This window comes from Scyliorhinus torazame, chromosome 5 (assembly GCF_047496885.1).
Source record: "Scyliorhinus torazame isolate Kashiwa2021f chromosome 5, sScyTor2.1, whole genome shotgun sequence".
In the NCBI taxonomy this organism is placed as follows: Eukaryota; Metazoa; Chordata; class Chondrichthyes; order Carcharhiniformes; family Scyliorhinidae; genus Scyliorhinus; species Scyliorhinus torazame.
The window spans coordinates 137331518-137354621 of NC_092711.1; the positions used below are offsets into that span (position 1 = coordinate 137331518).

Sequence of the window (23104 nt, forward strand, 5' to 3'; positions counted from 1 at the left end):
GATCGGTCTGTCATCTGCACATGCTCCTAGGGAGGCATGCATCCTGTCCATCATGCCCTGGACCTATGCATCCCGTCAATGGCGGCGAACCCGGTTGCCTTGGCATCCTGGTGGGTTCGGTCCATATTGAAGTGATGTATTGTGCCAGCAGGGTGTACAGGGCCGCCGTGACGGCGCAGATGCACCTGTGCACCGCGATTTGAGATCCCGGACAGGTCCCCCCTTGGCACCTGGAAGGACCCCGTGGTGTTACGTTCGGGGCAATGGCCCCCTTGACGGGAGCGGGTGTCCCTCCCCATTCCCCGCGGTGCCAGATGCGCCATGATCTGGCAGATGTGTCGCACTGTCTCTGCTCAGCCGCAGTCTTTGGCGGCATGCCCAGTCCGGCAGGTCCTCTAGTGACAGGAACTGCCAGGACACGCGAGGCCCATGTGGCGCTGCCTTGGCACCTCCTCCTCCTCCTCGGTCTGTTAGGCGGCTGGCTCTCCATCCTGGGCGGCTGCCTCCTGTTCCTCAGGGGCAGGCTCCACTGCTACAGCTTCCTCCACCTCGGGCAGCTCCAGCTCGTACAGCCGCAGTGCATCCCCCATGCCTGCGCCGACCAGCAGGAAGGCCACCATTGCTGGTTGAAGTCCAATACCCATTGTCTGCAGGGGGTGAAAGGACGACATGTTCGCATGGTGCATATCCCCGTGCCCAACCAGGTGCAGTGTGCTACACAGTGGCCCTGGTTGGCACTGCGAACCCTGCTCCCACGTGCCCCCTAGCCCCGTCGGTGCCCAGCACCATGGGGGCCTCTGGCCCTGGCGCCCGTTCCTGATGCCTGGGGTACCATCAGCTGGCGCTGCCCTTGCCAGCGGTACACTGCGGCCCCCGCCCGGCACCTCCGTAGAGGCTACAGTGGGCGCTGTCCTTGAGTTGGCCGCGTAGCGCCCACTGGTAGGTGGTGGCCGTGTGGGTGGTGGTGGGTGTTTGGTGGAGGTTGTGTGTGGGGGGGGGGGGGGGGGAGGCACTCATACAGTTGTGTTACTCTCTGCAGAACCAGGGCTAAGGTGGGTGGTCAGTAGGCTCCGCAGCAAGACGGCTGCCTTGCAGGTCACAACAATGGCGGTCCATGCCTGCACACCGCCCCAGTCCCATGGCCCATTCCCCTGTCACCTCCCACCTGAGCCCAGTGCCAGGCAGCCCACAGCCGCGCCTCTCCCGTGTCCCACCTCCTCTCTCTCCCTCATTAGCCACAACGGCAGTTTCACAAATTCTAAGTTGGAGTTAGTCAGGCCTCTGGTATTCAGCCCATCGGAGGTGGAGAATCGCGGGGGCCTGGAGAATACCGGGTCAAGCCCGCTAATGTACGTAACGATGTTTCCTGTACGCGCGTGCTGGACCGCATTGACACCGCTGTCGTGGTGACGGAGAATTGCAATTTGCGTCACTCTGTCTCGCATGCTGGCTTCGCACTTTCTCGCTCTGTCTTTATCTCCTCAAACTCTGACACTATCTCACACTCTCACTACATAGAACCATAGAATCTCTACAGTGGCCCATCGAGTCCCTCTCTCTCTCTGCTTCCATCCATCTCCCTGCCTCCCGTGTCTCCCTCTCTGCCTCCCGACTCTCTCTCTCTGTCTCCCATCTCTCTCTCTCTCTCCTCTGCCTCCCGTCTCTCTCTCTCTGTCTCCCGTCTCGCTCTCTCTCTCTCGCTGCCTCCCAACTCTCTCTCTGTTTCCCTCTTACTCTGTCTCCTTCTTTCTTTGTCTCTATTGTATCCTCACACAACTCTCTCTCTCTCTGCAGTGTGATCGACTGGCAGCGGACTGTGCCCAGGAGTTGCGAGAGATGGTGTGACATATGTGTCTCTGTGGCCGGGAGCGGTTCGCACCGAGACCTTGACAGACATGATTATTAACAAGGAGGTCAAAAGCAAAGCAGAGCAACTGGGTAAGTGAGGCACCAAGAAGTACAGCTCCCAGGGGTTAGTGGGGGAAATAGAGGCTATTCAGCCCCTTCTCCAGCCTGTTACACAGGAACAGGAGGAGGCCCATTCAGCCCCTTCTCCAGCCAGTTGCACAGGAGCAGGAGGAGGCCCATTCAGCCCCTCTCCAGCCTGTTACACAGGAGCAGGAGGAGGCCCATTCAGCCCCTTCTCCAGCCTGTTACACAGGAACAGGAGGAGGCCCATTCAGCCCCTTCTCCAGCCTGTTACACAGGAGCAGGAGGAGGCCCATTCAGCCCCTTCTCCAGCCTGTTACACAGGAACAGGAGGAGGCCCATTCAGCCCCTTTTCCAGCCTGTTACACAGGAACAGGAGGAGGCCCATTCAGCCCCTTCTCCAGCCTGTTACACAGGAACAGGAGGAGGCCCATTCAGCCCCTTCTCCAGCCTGTTACACAGGAACAGGGGAGGCCCATTCAGCCCCTTCTCCAGCCCGTTACACAGGAACAGGAGGAGGCCCATTCAGCCCCTTCTCCACCCTGTTACACAGGAACAGGAGGAGGCCCATCCAGCCCCTTCTCCAGCCTGTTACACAGGAGATGGAGAGCGAGAGGAAGAAGATTGAGGGAGAGAGTTCGAGAGAGTGTACAGTGTGAAGAGGGAAGGAAAGGAGGGTGAGATGGTGTGGGAAGGGGGCGAGAGCAAGAGAGAGAAAGAGCAGGTGGGTGAGGGAATGATGGTGAGAGATAGAAAGGGGAAAGGGGTGGATGAGCAAACAGGAAAGCATGGGTCAGGTAGGAGAGAGAGACAGACAGACAGAACACGGTCTCCATTTTGTTGTGGCCGTTGTGTGTGACCCTGTCGGTGGAGGCGAGTTGCTGAACTCTCCGTATTGTCCCTTTGCAGATGGTGGACATATTTGCTAGCGGTGAGACCCTGAGATGAGCGGGAAAGTGCATCGTCGCCCTGGCTACAGGTGTGTGAATACTTCACCTTGCGGAGGTGCTCAAACGGACGCCGCGCTAGCGAGACGGTCCGGTGTCAACGTGCCTTTTTATTTTTATAAATTTTAGAGTACCCAATTCATGTTTTCCAATGAAGGGGCAATTTAGTGTGGCCCATCCACCTACCCTGCACATCTTTGGGTTGTGGGGGCGAAACCCACGCAGACACGGGGAGAATGTGCAAACTCCACACGGACAGTGACCCAGAGCCGGGATCGAACCCGGGACCTCGGCGCCGTGAGGCAGCAGGGCTAACCCGCTGTGCCACCGTGCTGCCCTGTCAAGCCGTGTAATCTTGGTGCCATATTTTGATGAGGGTAGATGGATTGGCCGCACCGAATTGTGCGAAGGTCAGGTGGGGTTCTGCGGTTGCAGGGATCGGACGGGGCAGCGGGGCATTCTTTTGGAGGGTTGGTGCAGACCCGATGGGCTGACAGGCCGCCTTCCGCACTGTCGGGGATTTATATTCCATGACTGACTGACCGCCCCCTGCATAAGACGAAAGCTCCAGGGTCCCAGGTTCGATTCCGGCTTGGGTCACTGTCTGTGCGGAGTCTGCACGTTCTCCCCGTGTCTGCGTGGGTTTCCTCCGGGTGCTCCGGTTTCCTCCCACAGTCCAAAGTCGTGCAGGTTAGGTGGATTGGGCATGCTAAATTGCCCTCAGTGACCAAAAAGGTTAGGAGTTATTGGGTTACGGGGATAGGGTGGAAGTGAGGGCTTAAGTGGGTCGGTGCAGACTCAATGGGCCGAATGGCCTCCTTCTGCACTGTCTGTAACGTTGGGTTCCCACTGCCCCACCCCGAGGCACATACCCCACGCGCCCTTTTGTTTTCTTTACCTCCCTCCTGTCTCTCTCTCTCTCGCTCTACTTTTCCATGAACATTTTTTCTAATCATCCATTCAGAGGGTGTGGGTTCGCTGGCCTTGCGCTCGCATTTATTCCCGTCCCTAATTGCCCCCATAAACTAAGTTGCTCGCTCGGTCTTTCAGAGGGCGTTTAAGAATTTTTTATTTTCTTTTAAATTTAGAGTACCCAATTATTTATTTCCAATTAAGGGGCGATTTAGCCTGCCAATCCACTTAGCCTGCACATCTTTGGGTTGTGGGGGTGAAACCCACGCAGACACGGGGAGAATGTGCAAACTCCACACGGACAGTGACCCAGAGCCAGGATCGAACCTGGGACCTTCGGCACCGTGAGGCAGCAGTGCTAACCCACTGCTCCACCGTGCTGCCTTGTTATTGTTATTGAATCCAAGTTTCACCATCTGCCGTTGGTGGATTCGAACACAGGTCCCTGGAGCATTACCCAGGGTGTCTGGATCACCAGTCACAGAATCCCTACGGTGCAGAAGGAGGTTTGGCCCATTGAGTCTGGACCGACCCCATCAAAAGCGCACTTTACCCATGTCTACTCCGCCCTATTCCCCATAGCCCACCGACTGGACACTGAAGGGGCAATTTATCACGTTTTAAAAAAACATTTAGAGTACCCAATTCATTTTTTCCAATTTATCGTGGCCAATCCACCGAAACCGTACATCTTTGAACTGAGAGGAAAACTGAGCACAGACGACCAAGCAGACACGGGGGGAACGTATAAACTCCACAGCAGACTTAGCCCTGCTGCCTCACGGCGCCGAGGTCCAGGTTCGATCCTGGCTCTGGTCACTGTCCGTGTGGAGTTTGCACATTCTCCCCGTGTCTGCGAGGGTTTCGCCCCCACAACCCAAAGATGTGCAGGGTAGGTGGATTGGCCACACTAAATTGCCCCTTAATTGGAACAAAATTAATTGGGTACTCTAAAAAGTCCCACACAGACAGTCACCCAAGACCAGAATTGAACCTGAGTCCTTGCATTGTGAGGCAGCAGTGCTAACCACTCTGCCACTGAGCCGCCGCAGTCCGGCGACAAATACCACTGCGCCTCAGCCGGGAGAAAGAACAGTACCGCCATCTTGTCTGCCCACCAACCATCTCTCTCTCTCTCCCCCCTTCCCCCTCACCCAACGTCCATTGTAAGGTGTGGAGGGGGAGCGGCACGGTCGCTCAGGGGTTAGCACTGCTGCCTCACGGCACTGAGGACCCGGGTTCGATTCCGGCTTGGGTCACTATCTGTGCGGAGTCTGCACGTTCTCCCCGTGTGTGTGCGTGGGTTTCCTCCGGGTGCTTCCGGTTTCCTCCCACAGTCCAAAGATGTGCAGCTTAGGGGGAATGGTCATGGTAAATTGCCTCTTAGTGTCCAAACTGCTGTGTGGGTATATAGAGATAGGGTGGGGAGTGGGCCTAGATAAGGTGCTCTTTCAGAGGTTCGGTGGCAGACGTGATGGGTCGAATGTCCTCCTTCTGGACAGTAGGGATTCTATGATTCTATGACCAGTTCTCAAACTTGACGCTGGAGGTCCGAGTGGATATGGGGATGGTTGGGTGCGGCTAAGGTGAATTGGGTAAATCGATGGAAAGGCACTGTCAGAGATATACAGCACTTAAAGTAACAATTTAGAACGTTCAACAAAAATGTGGAGGACACAGAGATAGCTGGAAGGTAAGCTGTGTGGAGGACACAGAGATGGGTGGGAAGGTAAGCTGTGTGGAGGACACACAGATGGGTGGGAAGGTAAGCTGTGTGGAGGACACAGAGATGGGTGGGAAGGTAAGATGTGTGGAGGACACAGATATGTGTGGAGGACACACAGATGGGTGGGAAGGTAAGTTGTGTGGAGGACACCGAGATAGGTGGAATGGTAAGCCCTGTGGAGGACACAGATAGGTGGATGGTAAGATGTGGGAAGGACACTGATAGGCAGTATGTAAGCTGTGTCGAGGACACTGATAGGTGGGAAGGTAGCTGTGTGGAGGACACAGAGATAGGTGGGAATGTAAGCTGTGTGGAGGACACAGATAGATGGAATGGTAAACTATGTGGAGGACACAGATAGGTGTGAAGGTAAGCTGTGTCGAGGACACTGATAGGTGGGAAGGTAGCTGTGTGGAGGACACAGAGATAGGTGGGAATGTAAGCTGTGTGGAGGACACAGATAGATGGAATGGTAAACTATGTGGAGGACACAGATAGGTGTGAAGGTAAGCTGTGTGGAGGACGCAGATAAGTGGGAAGGTAAGCTGTGTGGAGGACACAGAGATGGGTGGGAAGGTAAGATGTGTGGAGGACACAGATATGTGTGGAGGACACACAGATGGGTGGGAAGGTAAGTTGTGTGGAGGACACCGAGATAGGTGGAATGGTAAGCCCTGTGGAGGACACAGATAGGTGGGATGGTAAGATGTGGGAAGGACACTGATAGGCAGTATGTAAGCTGTGTCGAGGACACTGATAGGTGGGAAGGTAGCTGTGTGGAGGACACAGAGATAGGTGGGAATGTAAGCTGTGTGGAGGACACAGATAGATGGAATGGTAAACTATGTGGAGGACACAGATAGGTGTGAAGGTAAGCTGTGTGGAGGACGCAGATAAGTGGGAAGGTAAGCTGTGTGGGGGACACAGAGATAGGTGGGAATGTAAGCTGTGTGGAGGACACAGATAGATGGAATGGTAAACTATGTGGAGGACACAGAAATAGGTAGGAAGGTAAGCTGTGGGGAGAACACAGGTGGGAAGGCAAGCTGTGGAGGACACATATAGGTAGGAAAGTAAGCTGTGTGGAGGACACAGATAGGTGGGAAGGTAAGCTGTGTGGAGGACACTGATAGGTAGAATGGTAAGCTGTGTGGAGGACACAGATAGGTTTTGAAAGTAAGCTGTGTGGAGGACACAGATAGGTGGGAAGGTAAGCTGTGTGGAGGACACAGATAGGTAGGAAAGTAAGCTGTGTGGAGGACACAGATAGGTGGGAAGGTAAGCTGTGTGGAGGACACTGATAGGTGGAATGGTAAGCTGTGTGGAGGACACAGATAGGTGGGAAGGTAAGCTGTGTGGAGGATACTGATAGGTGGAATGGTAAGCTGTGTGGAGGACACAGATAGCTGGGAAGGTAAGCTGTGTGGAGGATACAGAGGCTGCAATGGGATAAGGACAGGTTAGGCAAGTGGGCAACAAGTTGGCAGATGTAGTGTAATGTAAGGAAGCATGAAGTTATCCACTTATGGTGGAATGAGGAACGCAGACAGTTAGCAAGCAGGTACAGCGAGCGATCAGGAAGGTTGGCTTTTACTGCCGGGGATCAGAGTCCAGGAATGAAATATGTCTTTGCCACAGGTGTACAGGGCTTTGGTGAGACCACATCTGGAATACTGCGCACGGTTTTTGGTCCCCACGTTTAAGGAAGGATGGACTTGCGTCGGAGGAGGTTGATCCACTAGATCGGACCCTGGGATGATAGGGGGGGGGGGTTGATTTATCCTGTGCTGAGTGGGTGAGTAAATTGGGGCTGATCATGTCCCCCCCTCAGCCTTCTCTGCTCAATTGAGAATAACCCCAGCCCTCGTCAGCCTCTCTTCGTTGAATTGAGAGATTTGGGGGGCCTGGCTTGATGCCCCCTGACCAGGCACTCCCTTTCTTTCTTCCAGTGAACCCTGGAAGGTATCCGATAAAGAGAAATAATCCGCAGGGAATTTTCCCCAGAATGAGGTGGATTGGCCGCGCTAATTTTGCCTCTCTGTATCCAAAGTTGTGCAGGTTAGGTGGGGTTGCAGGGATAGGGCGGGGGAGTGGGCCTGGGTTACGGTGCTTTTTCAGAGGGTCGGTGCAGGCTCAATGGGCCTCCTCTTGTTTCTCCTCTCTGTCCCCCCTTCTCTCTCTCTCTCTGTCCCTTCTCACCCTCCTCTTGTTTCTCCCTCTGCCCCCACCTCCCCTACCAGATAAGAACCTGATGAAGAAGACGGGCAAAGTGCTGATGACCTGCGACCTGTCCGCGGAGTACGGGATCAAGGACGTAGACGGTGAGTCTGCACAGGCCTGCTCCATCTCTCCGACATCTCTGTGGGTGAGGGGTGGGGGGAATCCCTGCGAGGGTTGCAATGGGAACGCTCTGTCAACGCCTGAGGGACAGCATGGCATCGAAGAGGAGGATCGGGACAACAAAGGAAAGCAGGGGGAGAGAAAGAAGGAGCAGAGAGAGCGATGTGGCAGAGAGAGAAGGGGGAGCAGAGAGCAAGAAGGGCACGGAGAGAGAGATGGGGCAGAGAGAGAGAAGGGGGGACAGAGAGAGAGAAGGGACAGAGAGAGAGAGAAGGGGGGACAGAGCGAGAGAGAAGGGGGACAGAGAGAGAGAAGGGACAGAGAGAGAGAAAAGGGGGGACAGAGAGAGAGAGAAGGGGGGACAGAGAGAGAGAGAAGGGGGGACAGAGAGAGAGAAGGGACAGAGAGAGAGAGAAGGGGGGACAGAGAGAGAGAAGGGACAGAGAGAGAGAGAAGGGAGAGAGAGAAGGAGGGACAGAGAGAGAGAAGGGGGGACAGAGAGAGAGAGAGAAGGGGGGACAGAGAGAGAGAGAAGGGGGGATAGAGAGAGAGAGAAGGGGCAGAGAGAGAGAAGGGGCAGAGAGAGAGAGAGAAGGGACAGAGAGAGAGAGAAGGAGGGACAGAGAGAGAGAGAAGGGACAGAGAGAGCGAGAGAAGGGACAGAGAGAGAGAGAAGGAGGGACAGAGAGAGAGAGAAGGGACAGAGAGAGAGAGAAGGGGGGACAGAGAGAGAGAAGGGGGGACAGAGAGAGAGAGAAGGGGGGACAGAGAGAGAGAGAAGGGACAGAGAGAGAGAGAAGGGACACAGAGAGAGAGAAGGGACACAGAGAGAGAGAAGGGGGGACAGAGAGAGAGAAGGGGGGACAGAGAGAGAGAAGGGGGGACAGAGAGAGAGAGAAGGGGGGACAGAGAGAGAGAGAAGGGACAGAGAGAGAGAGAAGGGACAGAGAGAGAGAGAGAAAGAAGGCAGAGAGAGGAAGAGAAGGGCGGGAGGAAGTGAAAGGGGAGCAAGAGTGGCAGTGACAATTGCCTGGTGAAGGGGGGGCGGGTGGGTCCAAAGGTCGTGGGGCAGGTCAGTAACCTGGGTTGGGAAAGGATCGGTATCGGGCATCGTTTATTGCGATCCCGACCTTGGGCTGGTGGTCACGGGTCAACCTCGGGGGGGGGAGGGGGGCTGAGTTTGTGGGGGAGGAAATCAGGGGTCAAGCGACTCTGTCCACTAGTGACAAGATCGGGATCTTTGTGGGGCGGGTGCGGAAAGAGGGAAGCTTGCAATGGTGATTCCGGGATTGAGGTGACTCTGACGTTGACCAATTCTCTCTTTCTCCCCCGCTCCTCAGGCCGTGCTCTGGTGCACTATCGGTCACTCAAGTTCCTCCTGCAGCAGCTGCCAAGCCTGGCCTGGCTCGCCACCTTCACGCCCAGCTTCCTTAAGATCCCCAAGTGGGTCTTAGCCCTGGCTGGCAATAAATTTTAAACACCTCCCCTTGAACGCTCCCAACCACCCCCACCATCCTACTCCGTTCCCCCCCCCCCCCCCCCCCCCCCCCCCCCCCCCCCCCATCTGTGCCGTCAATGCTAGAGGGAGAGGGGGGAGGGGGTTGCGATCGATGCTGTGGTCCGTTGGGTGTTCGCCGCAGGCCCTGCTGGCTTGCTGCCCCCCATTGAATGTTCCTCCTGTGCTCCCTGTCTGCCAGTTTGGAGGCCGTGGGGCTGGGTTTGAGGAGAGGGCGGGGGGGGGGTGTCACTTCAGGGTGGCACGGAGACGGGCAGACCCTGTTAGCCCCTCCCCAACAGCACACTGTCAAACCTTGCCTCCCTGACATGACTCTTGCAAAGCTGCCGCCGCCTTCGGGCCGCGACACGAAGGATCGCACGACTATGATCTCCCACTGGGGGGGGGGGGGGGGGGACACCCTGAAACTGCTGCGAACCCCCAGCATGGCGCACGGTCAAAAAATGAACAGTGCCCCGGGGCCTCCCCTGGTCCCGGCCAGACCCCGAGGGATCCATGGTCCACTCCGCAGGTACAAAGTTGCCACAAACGCCTCCTGGCACGCTTGTCGGGCATAACCGTCCAAATGGAAATTTGGGATGATTGCTAAAGTTCTCTTACAACTACCAGCACCCGCATCCCCACTTCCTTGTCGTGCTCTGAGAGTGGACCTCGGAAGCTCAAGACTGCCTTGCTTACCTGAGAATTATGAGATTTTCGATGCAATAAAACAGATCTTTTATAAACCCCCGCAGTTTGCTTCTGTCCATTGTTGTACCTGTAAAACCTCTGATACTTCCGACCAGTTTACTTACTCAAAAGGTTTTACCCAGGTGCCCTTATTTGCGTGATGAACAAAAGACGACACAGGTTCACGGTTTAACGCAATTTTATTCACAATTCTCTTATTCAACCAAATATGACTCAGACTCAATGCTGAGCTTTGGGTTTTACCCACACTTGGTAAAGGAGGCTGGCAGGCTTCGATCACTCGATCTTCTCTGGGTTCGAAACCCAGGGCCCTTCCTGCGATGGTTGTGCCTGGGGGACTCCCAGCTTATCCCCGAGGATCTGTTCGATGTTCCTTTCTTTAGACTGGTCTGCTAGAGTCATTGGTATACACCCACCACCGGCCATTGTCCCATCCAAACCCCAACTGGTTAATGGGAAAGACAGGATATCTCCTGTTTATTGATGGTGGTTCAATCAAGACCCATTGTCCTCTGAAACTCCCTTTGTCTGACCAGCCATCAGCTCATTGAGGAGTCTGATGACTTATTTTGTCTGTTCTTCGTCCTGCTGCAAAGTTGATCACCTGTGTCTGGAAGTTTGTTACATATTCATAGCACGGTCTTGTTCTTTGGAGTGGGTAATCACAAAGTCCATGTGGCGATAACATGTTTATTATGCATTGACTTGAGTGCTCTTGCAGAGGGCTTGTATCGCTTCCAGTAGGGCCTCATGAGACCGTTTCTGTTCAGGGCCAGTGTGTATCTTCTCAGCCTGTTTCCAGTACCACATTTCCCCCTGTGACCCCATAAGTGTAAAAGCATAGGATCATTAGTTTGCACAACCCTATTGCCCAGAGTGAATCAGAGATGCATACTTTCCTTACAATATTCAAAGTTTATTCAATTACATATTTAAACCTCATTACTAATTCCGCATTTAAACAAACTTCCATTTGCCTTTTTCCATTTTAAACATAATTGTCAGAAAAGCACAACATATGGTAATGAGAACAGTCGCAATAATAACAAAATGCAACATGACTTGTCCCAAGGGTGTATTTCCGCTTTAGATCCCAATCCAAATATTGTCCCACCAAGTTATTTCCTTTGAAGTTTTGATTCCCATTCCCTAATCCCAGGTTATTAAGTGACGGAAGAATCCCACCATCCGTTGCAACTTCATTGACACTCCCCAGATTTAACATTATCTCCCCACCTGTAGATCACCTCACTCAGGCTCACGTAACAGCCCTTATCCTTTTACAGAAAGTCATTCATTTGTAAACTATTTATCATAATCATAGAATTTACAGTGCAGAAGGAGGCCATTCGGCCCATCGAGTCTGCACCGGCTCTTGGAAAGAGCACCCTACCCAAGGTCAACACCTCCACCCTATCCCCATAACCCAGTAACCCCACCCAACACTGAGGGCAATTTTGGACACTAAGGGCAATTTATCACGGCCAATCCACCTAACCTGCACATCTTTGGACTGTGGGAGGAAACCGGAGCACCCGGAAGAAACCCACGCACACACGGGTGAGGATGTGCAGACTCCGCACAGACAGTGACCCAAGCCGGAATCGAACCTGGGACCCTGACTCCCACAGTCCAAAGACGTGCAGGTTAGGTGGGTTGGCCGTGATAAATTGCCCTTAGTGACCAAAAACATTAGGAGGGGTCATTGGGTTACAGGGATAAGGTGGACGTGAGGGCTTAAGTGGGTCGGTGTAGACTCGATGGGCCGAATGGCCTCCTTCTGCATTCTATGTTCTATTTTCACTTAATTGCTATTTAATCAATTAGATCTCGAGAACAATTATATCCCGGCTTGGTAATTTTAAGAGAACAGTCACATTATCAGACATTTGGTGTGGAAAGGCACTTAACACTTCACAAAAACTTGAATTCAAAAGACAACAGTGAAGTCTGAATGAGTTAACCCTTTCCACAAAAGGAAAAGCCTTTAGATCCCCATTGTCACTCTGATGTGACAGAGCAACCGTGGAAGTCTTGAAGCTGCGAGACCTGCTGGCTGTGACTCGTGATTCATCTGCATTTGAACAAAAGCACAAAGATACACTCGGCCTAGAGCCAAATTTGGATTAGATATTGTGGTGGTATGTATTAGGGGTAATGCGGTACCTGTGAAGCCGAGAGGCTATTGGCTGACAGGTCCCGGGTCCTGGTTGGATCTGCCGACTTCTGGCTCCGCCCTGAAGGCGGAGTATAAGAGCTCGAGCTTCTCCCCGCAGCCTCATTCTGTTGCTGAGCTGCTGGGGACAAGTCTCGCTTAATAAAGCCTAGATAGACTTCATCGCTTCTCGTCTCGTGTAAGTCATTGTGCGCTACAGATATATCCAGTCAATTTAAAAGAAAATTAAAACCCATAGTCTTCGCTACATGAAAATTCCCGATAGGTAAATTTGATGTACAATGAGTTTACAGAGAAAATAAATTAAATCTACCAATTTTCGAACAAAAAAAAGAACAAAAGTTTTCAAATGTAGGTACATCAAGCCTGCCTGTTAAGGAGCACACGGCTCATTGAACAAAGACCACTCGTCTTCACATTCCAATTTAGATTCCTTTAGGGTTTTTTTTCACCTTGAGCTAAGCGCACCCAAGATTATGCCAAGCTCAAACTAATCATTTCCAAATCCCAATTTATATACTTTTTTCATTTACTTCCTGAGAATTGTGTTCTAAGTAACTTCCACGATGTTGATCGTTACTGGGGTTTTTTTTTTTGGAAAAATATTTTATTGAGGCATTTCTATATTTACACATCAAACACAATCACAAAACAAAACTAGCCAACAGGGCTGCAAATAACCAATTCACCTAACGCCCTACCATTCCGCCCCACAGCTTGTCTACCTCCCCATTTTACCTCCCCCACTGCTGACATCTTAGCTATTCTCAAAGAAGTCGATGAATGGCTGCCATCTCTGGGCAAACCTCTCCACAGACCCTCTCAATGCAAACTTTATCTTTTCTAGCATGAGGGCAGCACGGTGGCGCAGTGGGTTAGCCCTGCTGCCTCACGGCGCCGAGGTCCCAGGTCCGATCCCGGCTCTGGGTCACTGTCCGTGTGGGGTTTGCATATTCTCCCCGTGTCTGCGTGGGTTTCACCCCCACAACCCAAAGATGTGCAGGGTAGGTGAATTGGCCACACTAAATTGCCCCTTAATTGGTAAAAATGAATTGGGTACTCTAAATTTATATATATATATTTTTGAATCTTTTCTAGCCTGAGGAACTCTGCCAGGTCACTCACCCACACCCACGTCTCTGAGCTACCAGGGAGGCAAAGGCCAAAACGACGGCTTCTCTCACTCCCTAGACTCCCGGGACATCTGACACCCCAAAGATCGGCACTTCTGAACTCGGGACCACCTTCACCTTCAGGACCTCCGACACAACGTCGACAAGCCCCTACCAGAATCCTGTAAGCTTCGGCCAAGCCCAAAACATGTGCAAACGAATCGCGAGGCCACCCGCACACCGCCCACACCTATCTTTTTTTAAATATAAATTTAGAGTACCCAATTCATTTTTTTCCAACGAAGGGGCAATTTCGCGTGGCCAGTCCACCTCGCCTGCACATCTTTGGGTTGTGGGGGCGAAACCCACGCAGACACGGGGAGAATGTGCAAACTCCACACGGACAGTGACCCGGGGCCGGGATCGAACCTGGGACCTCGGCGCCGTGAGGCAGCAGTGCTAATCCACTGCGCCACCGTGCTGCCCCCCACACCTATCTTCTACCCCTTCAAAAAACTTGCTCATCCTAGCCACCGTCATGTGCGCCCTGTGGACCATAAGGCTAAACCTAGCGCACGACGAGGATGCATTCACCCTCCTCAGAAACACCTCCCACAGCCCAGCCTCCAACTCCCTACCCAACTCTTCCTCCCACTTGCGCTTCACTACCCCTATCGGGGCTCTCTCCCAGTCCATCAACTCCTCGTAAATTTCTGACACTGTACCCTCCGCTACCCCAGCTCTTGACGCCACCTTGTCCTGTAGCCCCTGGGGAGGCGGGTAAGATTATTACTGTTTTATAAAGACATTTCAAATACTTACTCCATTTTAAATGACACTTTAAATCCAGTTTACAACTCCCAATTGATTTAAAACTCAGTTTTGCAAAATACAACATTCAAAAAAACTGGAAACACCAAAGGAAATTCACAAATTCTTTATTAAACACACCCGCCCTCATTCATCCACGGAGGAATTCAAAGCATTATATTTACATTCAATCTCAACAAACGGAAAAATAAATTTGAATTTGCAAAGAAAACAAATGAGGATTAAGACAATAATCTTCTTTCTTCAAAACTAAATAAAAAAAGATGAATTGGGGACTTCCGGTGACGGCGGGCGGGAGGCAGCCGCGCGTTGGAGGGCTCCCGTTCGGGAACGGCATTGTCGGGGAGTAACGCCCGGTCCTAGGGCCAGCAACAGCAGTAAAAGTCGGGAGACAGCGCACAGAGAAGAAGGATGTCAAAAAACAGCAAAACAACGGCCGTGAAAAAAGCGGCTGGAAGTCCGTTGGGGAGTGGAAAGGTCACCGCGGGGTCAGCAAAGAAAATGGAGGCTGGAGCACCAGGGGAGGCCGCAGTGCTTACGGCTAAAGAAATAACCAAGGTGATGGCTGCGGAATTCCAAAAGCAGTTGGCGCAGATTGCGAAATGCATGGAGACGATGAGGGAGGTTTTGAGTGCGCTGGTGGCAAAACTATTGGGGGAGGGGGAGGATTCCTCCCGATATGAACTGGATCGGGCTCATTGGTCGTGGAGGCCTGTACCAAAGGCGAGTGAGCCGCCAAGGACAGTGACCCTGTGCTTCCGTAGGTACAGTGTGAAGGAGAAGGTCCTGAGCTGGGCCAAGCAGAAGCGGGTGGTGCAGTGGGCTGGTATACGTGTATACCAGGACTTTACGGTGGAGCTGGCGAGGAGGCGGGCTGCCTTCAACCGGGTGAAGAGGGCACTGTACATTGGCAAGGTGCAGTGCGGCATTGTATATCCAGCGAAGCTGAGGGTGACTTACAAGCTCAGGGACTTTTATTTTGGAACGGCGGAAGCAGCGGAGGAGTTTGCGAAAGCAGAAGGACTGTGGCAGAACTGACAAATTGAGGAATGGCCATGTGCCGATGTAACCTCATGACTATTTTCTTCTTTTCTGTATCACTGCGTGCGGGTGTATGGGCTAAAGGAGCCAATGTTGTATATATTTGGACAAGGGAAGGGACGGGACTTTCAATCAAAATGAGGGCTCTTTGGGGTGTAGGTGGATATGCGGGGTTTGTGTGCTAAAAGGGGATCTTTGGGCTTTCCTAACCGGGCAAGTGGGAAAGGGACCTGGGCGGGGGCCTCCGCGCTGGCCGGTTTAAGCCGGCCAGTGAACGGGAGTGAGGTGGGGGGAGGGACTGCGGCCATCGGAGCCTGGCAGAACAGGGTCCGAGTGGTCTAGCCGGGGTGGAAAGTTGGGGGGAAGGAACCGAGGTTGGGAGGAGGAGTTTTACAAGAGGCAGTGGACGGGAGGAGCTGGAGACTTGCGGGGGGGGGGAGGGTATTTACAACTCTGGGGTATCATGTACGGTACTCTCTCAGAAGCTGGACGGCGTTGGTTGGGGGGGTGGGGAGCTGTGTAGATTAAGGGTGACTACGGGTAATCCCTGATTCCTTTTTGTCATTTGTTTATGTAAACATGCGGGCTAAGGTTTGGGGGTTGGTGGGCGGATGGGATCGTTGTTATTATGGGGATTGACATATCTTGCTGATTATTGTTTATTGTTGATGGATGTAAATGTGGGAGAAAATGTGAAAAAGGAGAATAAAAAAAAAATGTTTTTTAAAAAGATGAATTCTCTCGCAAATATACATAATAAGCTTAAAGTCTTCTGTAGCAACAGGGGCTTTCCATTGCCCCAGAATCACCACTCTCCCACTTGAACAATTACTCTCCTGCTCCTTAACCTAATTCAAAATACAACTACATATATACATACATTGAACAAGCAACTTTGAAATGACTACCAAAACCCAGACCACAGAGTGTTACCTCAGTGACACAGGCACTAGATGGACACACAGACAAGTAAAAATCACACTTAAAATCTGCAGACTATCTTTTAACCTTATATTCATTAAAACCAATAATTTCCCAATTTCTTTCACAAACATACAAAGTAGCAAAGATCAGTGGGAGACTAGAGGACTGGGAAATCTTTAGGGGGCAACAGAAAGCTACTAAAAAAGCTATAAAGAAGAGTAAGATAGATTATGAGAGTAAACTTGCTCAGAATATAAAAACAGATAGTAAAAGTTTCTACAAATACATAAAACAAAAAAGAGTGGCTAAGGTAAATATTGGTCCTTCAGAGGATGAGAAGGGAGATTTAATAATGGGAGATGAGGAAATGGCTGAGGAACTGAACAGGTATTTTGGGTCGGTCTTCACAGTGGAAGACACAAATAACATGCCAGTGACTGATGGAAATGAGGCTATGACAGGTGAGGACCTTGAGAGGATTGTTATTACCAAGGAGGTAGTGATGGGCAAGCTAATGGGGCTAAAGGTAGACAAGTCTCCTGGACCTGATGGAATGCATCCCAGAGTGCTAAAAGAGATGGCTAGGGAAATTGCAAATGCACTAGTGATAATTTACCAAAATTCACTAGACTCTGGGGTGGTCCCGGCGGATTGGAAATTAGCAAACGTGACACCACTGTTTAAAAAAGGAGGTAGGCAGAAAGCGGGTAATTATAGGCCAGTGAGCTTAACTTCGGTAGTAGGGAAGATGCTGGAATCTATCATCAAGGAAGAAATAGCTAGGCATCTGGATGGAAATTGTCCCATTGGGCAGACGCAGCATGGGTTCATAAAGGGCAGGTCGTGCCTAACTAATTTAGTGGAATTTTTTGAGGACATTAACAGTGCGGTAGATAACGGGGAGCCAATGGATGTGGTATATCTGGATTTCCAGAAAGCCTTTGACAAGGTGCCACACAAAAGGTTGTTGCATAAGATAAAGATGCATGGCATTAAGGGGAAAGTAGTAGCATGGATAGAGGATTGGTTAATTAATAGGAAGCAAAGAGTGGGGATTAATGGGTGTTTCTCTGGTTGGCAATCAGTAGCTAGTGGTGTCCCTCAGGGATCAGTGTTGGGCCCACAATTGTTCACAATTTACATAGACGATTTGGAGTTGGGGACCAAGGGCAATGTGTCCAAGTTTGCAGACGACACTAAGATAAGTGGTAAAGCAAAAAGTGCAGAGGATACTGGAAGTCTGCAGAGGGATTTGGATAGGCTAAGTGAATGGGCTAGGGTCTGGCAGATGGAATACAATGGTGACAAATGTGAGGTTATCCATTTTGGTAGGAATAACAGCAAAAGGGATTATTATTTAAATGATAAAATATTAAAACATGCTGCTGTGCAGAGAGACCTGGGTGTACTAGTGCATGAGTCGCAAAAAGTTGGTTTTCAGGTGCAGCAGGTGATTAAGAAGGCAAATGGAATTTTGTCCTTCATTGCTAGAGGGATGGAGTTTAAGACTAGGGAGGTTCTGCTGCAATTGTATAAGGTGTTAGTGAGGCCACACCTGGAGTATTGTGTTCAGTTTTGGTCTCCTTACTTGAGAAAGGACGTACTGGCACTGGAGGGTGTGCAGAGGAGATTCACTAGGTTAATCCCAGAGCTGAAGGGGTTGGATTACGAGGAGAGGTTGAGTAGGCTGGGACTGTACGCGTTGGAATTTAGAAGGATGAGGGGGGATCTTATAGAAACATATAAAGTTATGAAGGGAATAGATAGGATAGATGCGGGCAGGTTGTTTCCACTGGCGGGTGAAAGCAGAACTAGGGGGCATAGCCTCAAAATAAGGGGAAGTAGATTTAGGACTGAGTTTAGGAGGAACTTCTTCACCCAAAGGGTTGTGAATCTATGGAATTCCTTGCCCAGTGAAGCAGTTGAGGCTCCTTCATTAAATGTTTTTAAGATAAAGATAGATAGTTTTTTGAAGAATAAAGGGATTAAGGGTTATGGTGTTCGGGCCGGAAAGTGGAGCTGAGTCCACAAAACATCAGCCATGATCTCATTGAATGGTGGAGCAGGCTCGAGGGGCCAGATGGCCTACTCCTGCTCCTAGTTCTTATGTTCTTATGTGCATGCAGAATATAAATCAAACCCTTTCCAAATTGTTGATTTAGCTTTTTTTTTAATTCAAAAGACATACCTCCCCAATTTATATCTCCGTTGATTTTACTCATCGCTTGATCCCTAAAAGCACACATCATATCCCTTTGGAAGGAGACTGGAAACTCTCCAGACTGGAGACGCTAACCTCTTTTTCCTAACTTCTAACATTAAGGTGCTCCCAGAGCACCGATTTCCACACTGACCAAGACTCACTCGCCTTTTTGGGGGTGGGATAATCCCAGACTATGCAGAGCACATATTTTCACATTGACTTTTAAAACTCATATAACAAGAAGTACTCATGAGGACGTCACGGTGGTTAGCACTACTGCCTCACAGCGCTGAGGACCTGGGTTTGATCCTGGCCCCGGGTCACTGTCCGTGTGGAGTTTGCACATTCTCCCCCGGTCTGCGTGGGTCTCACCCCCGTAACCCAAAAGATGTGCAGGTTAGGTGGATTGGTTAAATTGCCCCTTAATTGGAAAAAAATAATTGGGTATTTTAAGATTTTTTTTAAAAACAAGACCGCCCCCCCCGGCTCCAACACACTGGCCACCTTCCACAAGGTGGTACGAATACCTTTCCCCTATTCCGTGACTTTGGGTCCGAGAACCTTGCTTTTTGTTCACTTCTTTTAACTGTATCTCTGCTAATTCTTCCACTCAGTACTCATCGGTACAGATACGGAAAGCGTGCCGGATTTACGTCAATACTAACGAACTTACAGACTACAGAACGGTTAACTCTACCAAACAGTACAGGAGGAGGTTGGTAACCCAGCCACCTCCCAGTGAGAGGAACGCTGATGCAACTGTGCTGCGCTTTTTAACCTCGAGGGTCCGTACTCTACTTATTGACCCTTTGGGTCCCAGACCCTTTGATTTACTGTAGTGGCTCACTTCTCACTCTGAGCACTCTGTCATTGCTCTCCTCTCCTTATTCTCTATCCCTCCCTAGTGTTTGTCAAGGGGTGTGTGGGAATCCTCTGGAGTAGCGGTCCGGCTTTCACTAAATTCCCTCCCACAGATTTTACCCAACTCTCTTGATTATCCGAGATCTAATTACGTAGATTGTTCACCTCGTGTTCACCTAGTTTATGAGCTAATTTTACTGGTCAAAATCTGTATTAGTCCTTCACTCACTTGAGACTGGTCATGCGTTCAAAAGGCATCTCGACAAACACATGGATAGGATGGGTATAAAGGGATACGGCACTCGGAAGTACTGAGGGTTTTGCCCGCGGGTGGTATCATAACTGGTACAGGCTTGGAGGGCCTAAGGGCCTGTTACTGTTGTTGCTCTTTTTAGCCTTAGTTTTATTGGCTCTGATTATGTCACCTTTGCTCACGAGTCGCCAGGTATCTTTCTGATACCGCCGCGTGGTTCAAGCTCGAGTTATGATTAATAAGTCAGCACACCGCTTAGTAAGATTGAAATCAACGGTCATTTATTATGTACAGCAATCAATACTTATACAATAATCCTACTATCTATATCAAAACCTACCACTACTGGCCAATACTTAACTTTAGGAGATGGCCCACCAGGTCAGGGAAGCGAATGGTTTATCGAATCTGATCTGGCCCGCGGGATTCAAAAGGCTGATACAGGTCGATGTCTAGGAGTCTCTATCGGGTAGCGATCGCTGGAGTCAAACTTACAGTTTCTGGTCGATGTTCTTGCGAAGGTTGCGAGCAGGAGAAGAAGGGAGAGAGAGAGAGATCTGAACTTGGCCCCTCACTTTATAGGGTCCCGGGGCTTCCCGCCTCTCGGGGCGGCCCTTGACCCTGAGTCCCAAGTGATTGGACTTGTTCCCAATCACTGGGTTCGATATATCCAATAACGGGGCGATTCCTTGATTGGGGGGTGGTCGTTCACCTGTCTTTGTTTCGGCCACTGCAGGCGCCGACAGGTCTGGCCCGGCATTCAATTGCTAATATGTTGCAATTGTTCCCGGGGATAGCCGATTAAACTGCAGATGTCTGGGTTGATGTGCTGCTAATAGTTTTGAGTATCGATCTGGGCCGACTTCCCCAGAGCCGAATACGCTATTCTGTCTGCAGCTGTCCGTTTGTGTCCTGTTGGCTGCTTTTCCCATCAGCCTTTTCGGTTAGCCATTTTAAATCGGGTTTTGGCCAAATTAATAGGGAATCAGCCATTTTAGGTGGCTACACTATGCTGTATTGTTCTTTGTCACATGGGGCTTTTGCCCTCTTAATTTAGGCTCAGACAGAGTGTTGAAGAATACTGGGGTTGAAGGTTCGACTTCAGAGTCACGTATCACTTCTTATCGAAGGACTGTCTGGGGTGCCAATTGTTGTACCTTTAAACCTCTGATGAGTTCGACCAGTTTACTTACTCAAATGTTTTACCCAGGTGCCCTTATTTGGGCTGGTTTAGCACACTGGGCTAAAGAGCTGGCTTTTAAAGCAGACCAAGGCAGGCCAGCAGCACGATTCAATTCCCATACCAGCCTCCCCGAACAGGCGCCGGAATGTGGCGACTAGGGGCTTTTCACAGTAACTTCATTTGAAGCCTAGGCAGACTCGAACGTGGGAATCGAACCTGGGTCTCTGGCGCTGTGTGGTAGCAGTGCTAACCACCATGCCGCCCCAGACAGGGAGTTGGGAGGATGTTTCCACTCGGGGAGAGTGTCGGACCAGAGGGCGTAATCGCAGAATGGAATTCCTACAGTGTTGAAGAAGGCCATTCGGCCCAACGAGTCTGCACTGACCCTCTGAAAGAGCAAAATACCTAGGCCCACTATCCCACCCTATCCCCATAACCTCACCTAACCTGCCCATCTTTGGACACTAAGGGGCAATTTATCACGGCCAATCCACCTAACCTGCACATCTTTGGACTGTGGGAGGAAACCGGAGCACCCGGGGGGAACCCACGCACACACGGGGTGACAGTCACCCAAGGCTGGAATTGAACCTGGGTCCCTGGCACTGTGAGGCAGCAGTGCTAACCACTGTGCCACCCCTAAGGGGATGCTCATTTAAGACGGATTTGAAGAAGAACTTCTTCTCAGGGAGCGATGAATCTTTGGAATTCTTTATCCCAGGAAGACGGCGAGTCCTTGAACATTGTCCAAGGCCGCGATCGACAGGTTTTTAATCAGTTGGAGAATTGAGGGTTAAGGAGATAACACAGGCAAGTGGACCAGTCGAGCATTCAGATCAGCCATGATCCTATAAAATGACGGAGGAAGATCAAAGGGACGACTCCCGTTCCTATATTTTATAGGCTGAAGAGAGATCACACAAACTAAGATCATATTCCCTGGAATTGAGAAGGCTAAGGGTTGATTTGATTAAAATTTACAAGCTATTAAGGGGAACTGATTGAGTCGATAGAGAAAATCTGTTTCCGCCATTTGGTGATCGAAGGCTGGGCTCAGGTGGGCAGAGTCTAAATGTTCGGGAAAGAGATTGGGAAATGCTTGGTCGCACAAACAAACAATCGGTGCTGGATCAATTATTAATTTTAAATCTGGAATGGTGAGATTGTGGTTATCCAAAGATACTAAGTTATATGGGGCGAAGGTGGGAATGGGACGTTAGGTCATGGATCAGCTGTGAGCTCACCGACTGCAGGAAACAAGCTTGAGAAAGGGCTGTACGGCCCTCCTGTTCCTGAGTAACAGGCTGGAGAAGGGGCTGAATGGGCCTCATCCTGTTCCCTGTGTAACAGGCTGGAGAAGGGGCTGAATGGGCCTCCTCCTGTTCCCTGTGTAACAGGGTGGGGAAGGGGCTGAATGGGCCTCCTCCTGTTCCGGTGTAACAGGCTGGAGAAGGGGCTGAATGGGCCTCCTCCTGTTCCTGTGTAACAGGCTGGAGAAGGGGCTGAATGGGCCTCCTCCTGTTCCTGTGTAACAGGCTGGAGAAGGGGCTGAATGGGCCTCCTCCTGTTCCGGTGTAACAGGCTGGAGAAGGGGCTGAATGGGCCTCCTCCTGTTCCCTGTGTAACAGGGTGGGGAAGGGGCTGAATGGGCCTCCTCCTGTTTCATAGATTTCATAGAATTTACAGTGCAGAAGGAGGCCATTCGGCCCATCGAGTCTGCACCGGCTCTTGGAAAGAGCACCCTATCCGAGGTCCACACCTCTACCCTATCCCCATAACCCAGTAACCCCATCCAACACTACTGGCAATTTTGGACACTAAGGGCAATTTATCATGGCCAATCCACCTAACCTGCACATCTTTGGACTGTGGGAGGAAACCGGAGCACCCGGAGGAAACCCACGCACACACGGGGAGGATGTGCAGACTCCGCACAGACAGTGACCCAAGCCGGAATCGAACCTGGGACCCTGGAGCTGTGAAGCAATTGTGCTATCCACAAGGCTACCGTGCTGCCCCAACCGTGCTGTGTAACAGGCTGGAGAAGGGGCTGAATGGGCCTCCTCCTGTTCCTGTGTAACAGGCTGGAGAAGGGGCTGAATGGGCCTCCTCCTGTTCCTGAGTAACAGGCTGGAGAAGGGGCTGAATGGGCCTCCTCCTGTTCCTGTGTAACAGGGTGGGGAAGGGGCTGAATGGGCCTCCTCCTGTTCCTGTGTAACAGGCTGGAGAAGTGGCTGAATGGGCCTCCTCCTGTTCCTGAGTAACAGGCTGGAGAAGGGGCTGAATGGGCCTCCTCCTGTTCCTGTGTAACAGGGTGGGGAAGGGGCTGAATGGGCCTCTTCCTGTTCCTGAGTAACAGGCTGGAGAAGGGGCTGAATGGGCCTCCTCCTGTTCCCTGTGTAACAGGCTGGAGAAGGGCTGAATGGGCTCCTCCTGTTCCTGTGTAACAGGCTGGAGAAG

General features: G+C 51.2%; 1 protein-coding gene across 1 annotated transcript in view; it reads left to right on the top strand.

The window, feature by feature from the left end:
• The window catches only part of dhrs1 (dehydrogenase/reductase (SDR family) member 1), a 31500-nt gene extending 21405 nt beyond the window's left edge, over nucleotides 1-10095 (top strand). The window contains 5 exon segments of the mRNA XM_072501365.1: nucleotides 1795-1834; nucleotides 1837-1933; nucleotides 2835-2908; nucleotides 7755-7835; nucleotides 9195-10095. Coding sequence (XP_072357466.1) covers nucleotides 1795-1834; nucleotides 1837-1933; nucleotides 2835-2908; nucleotides 7755-7835; nucleotides 9195-9331 — 429 coding nt within the window. The 3' untranslated portion in view covers nucleotides 9332-10095.
• The last annotated feature ends 13009 nt before the right edge of the window (nucleotides 10096-23104 follow it).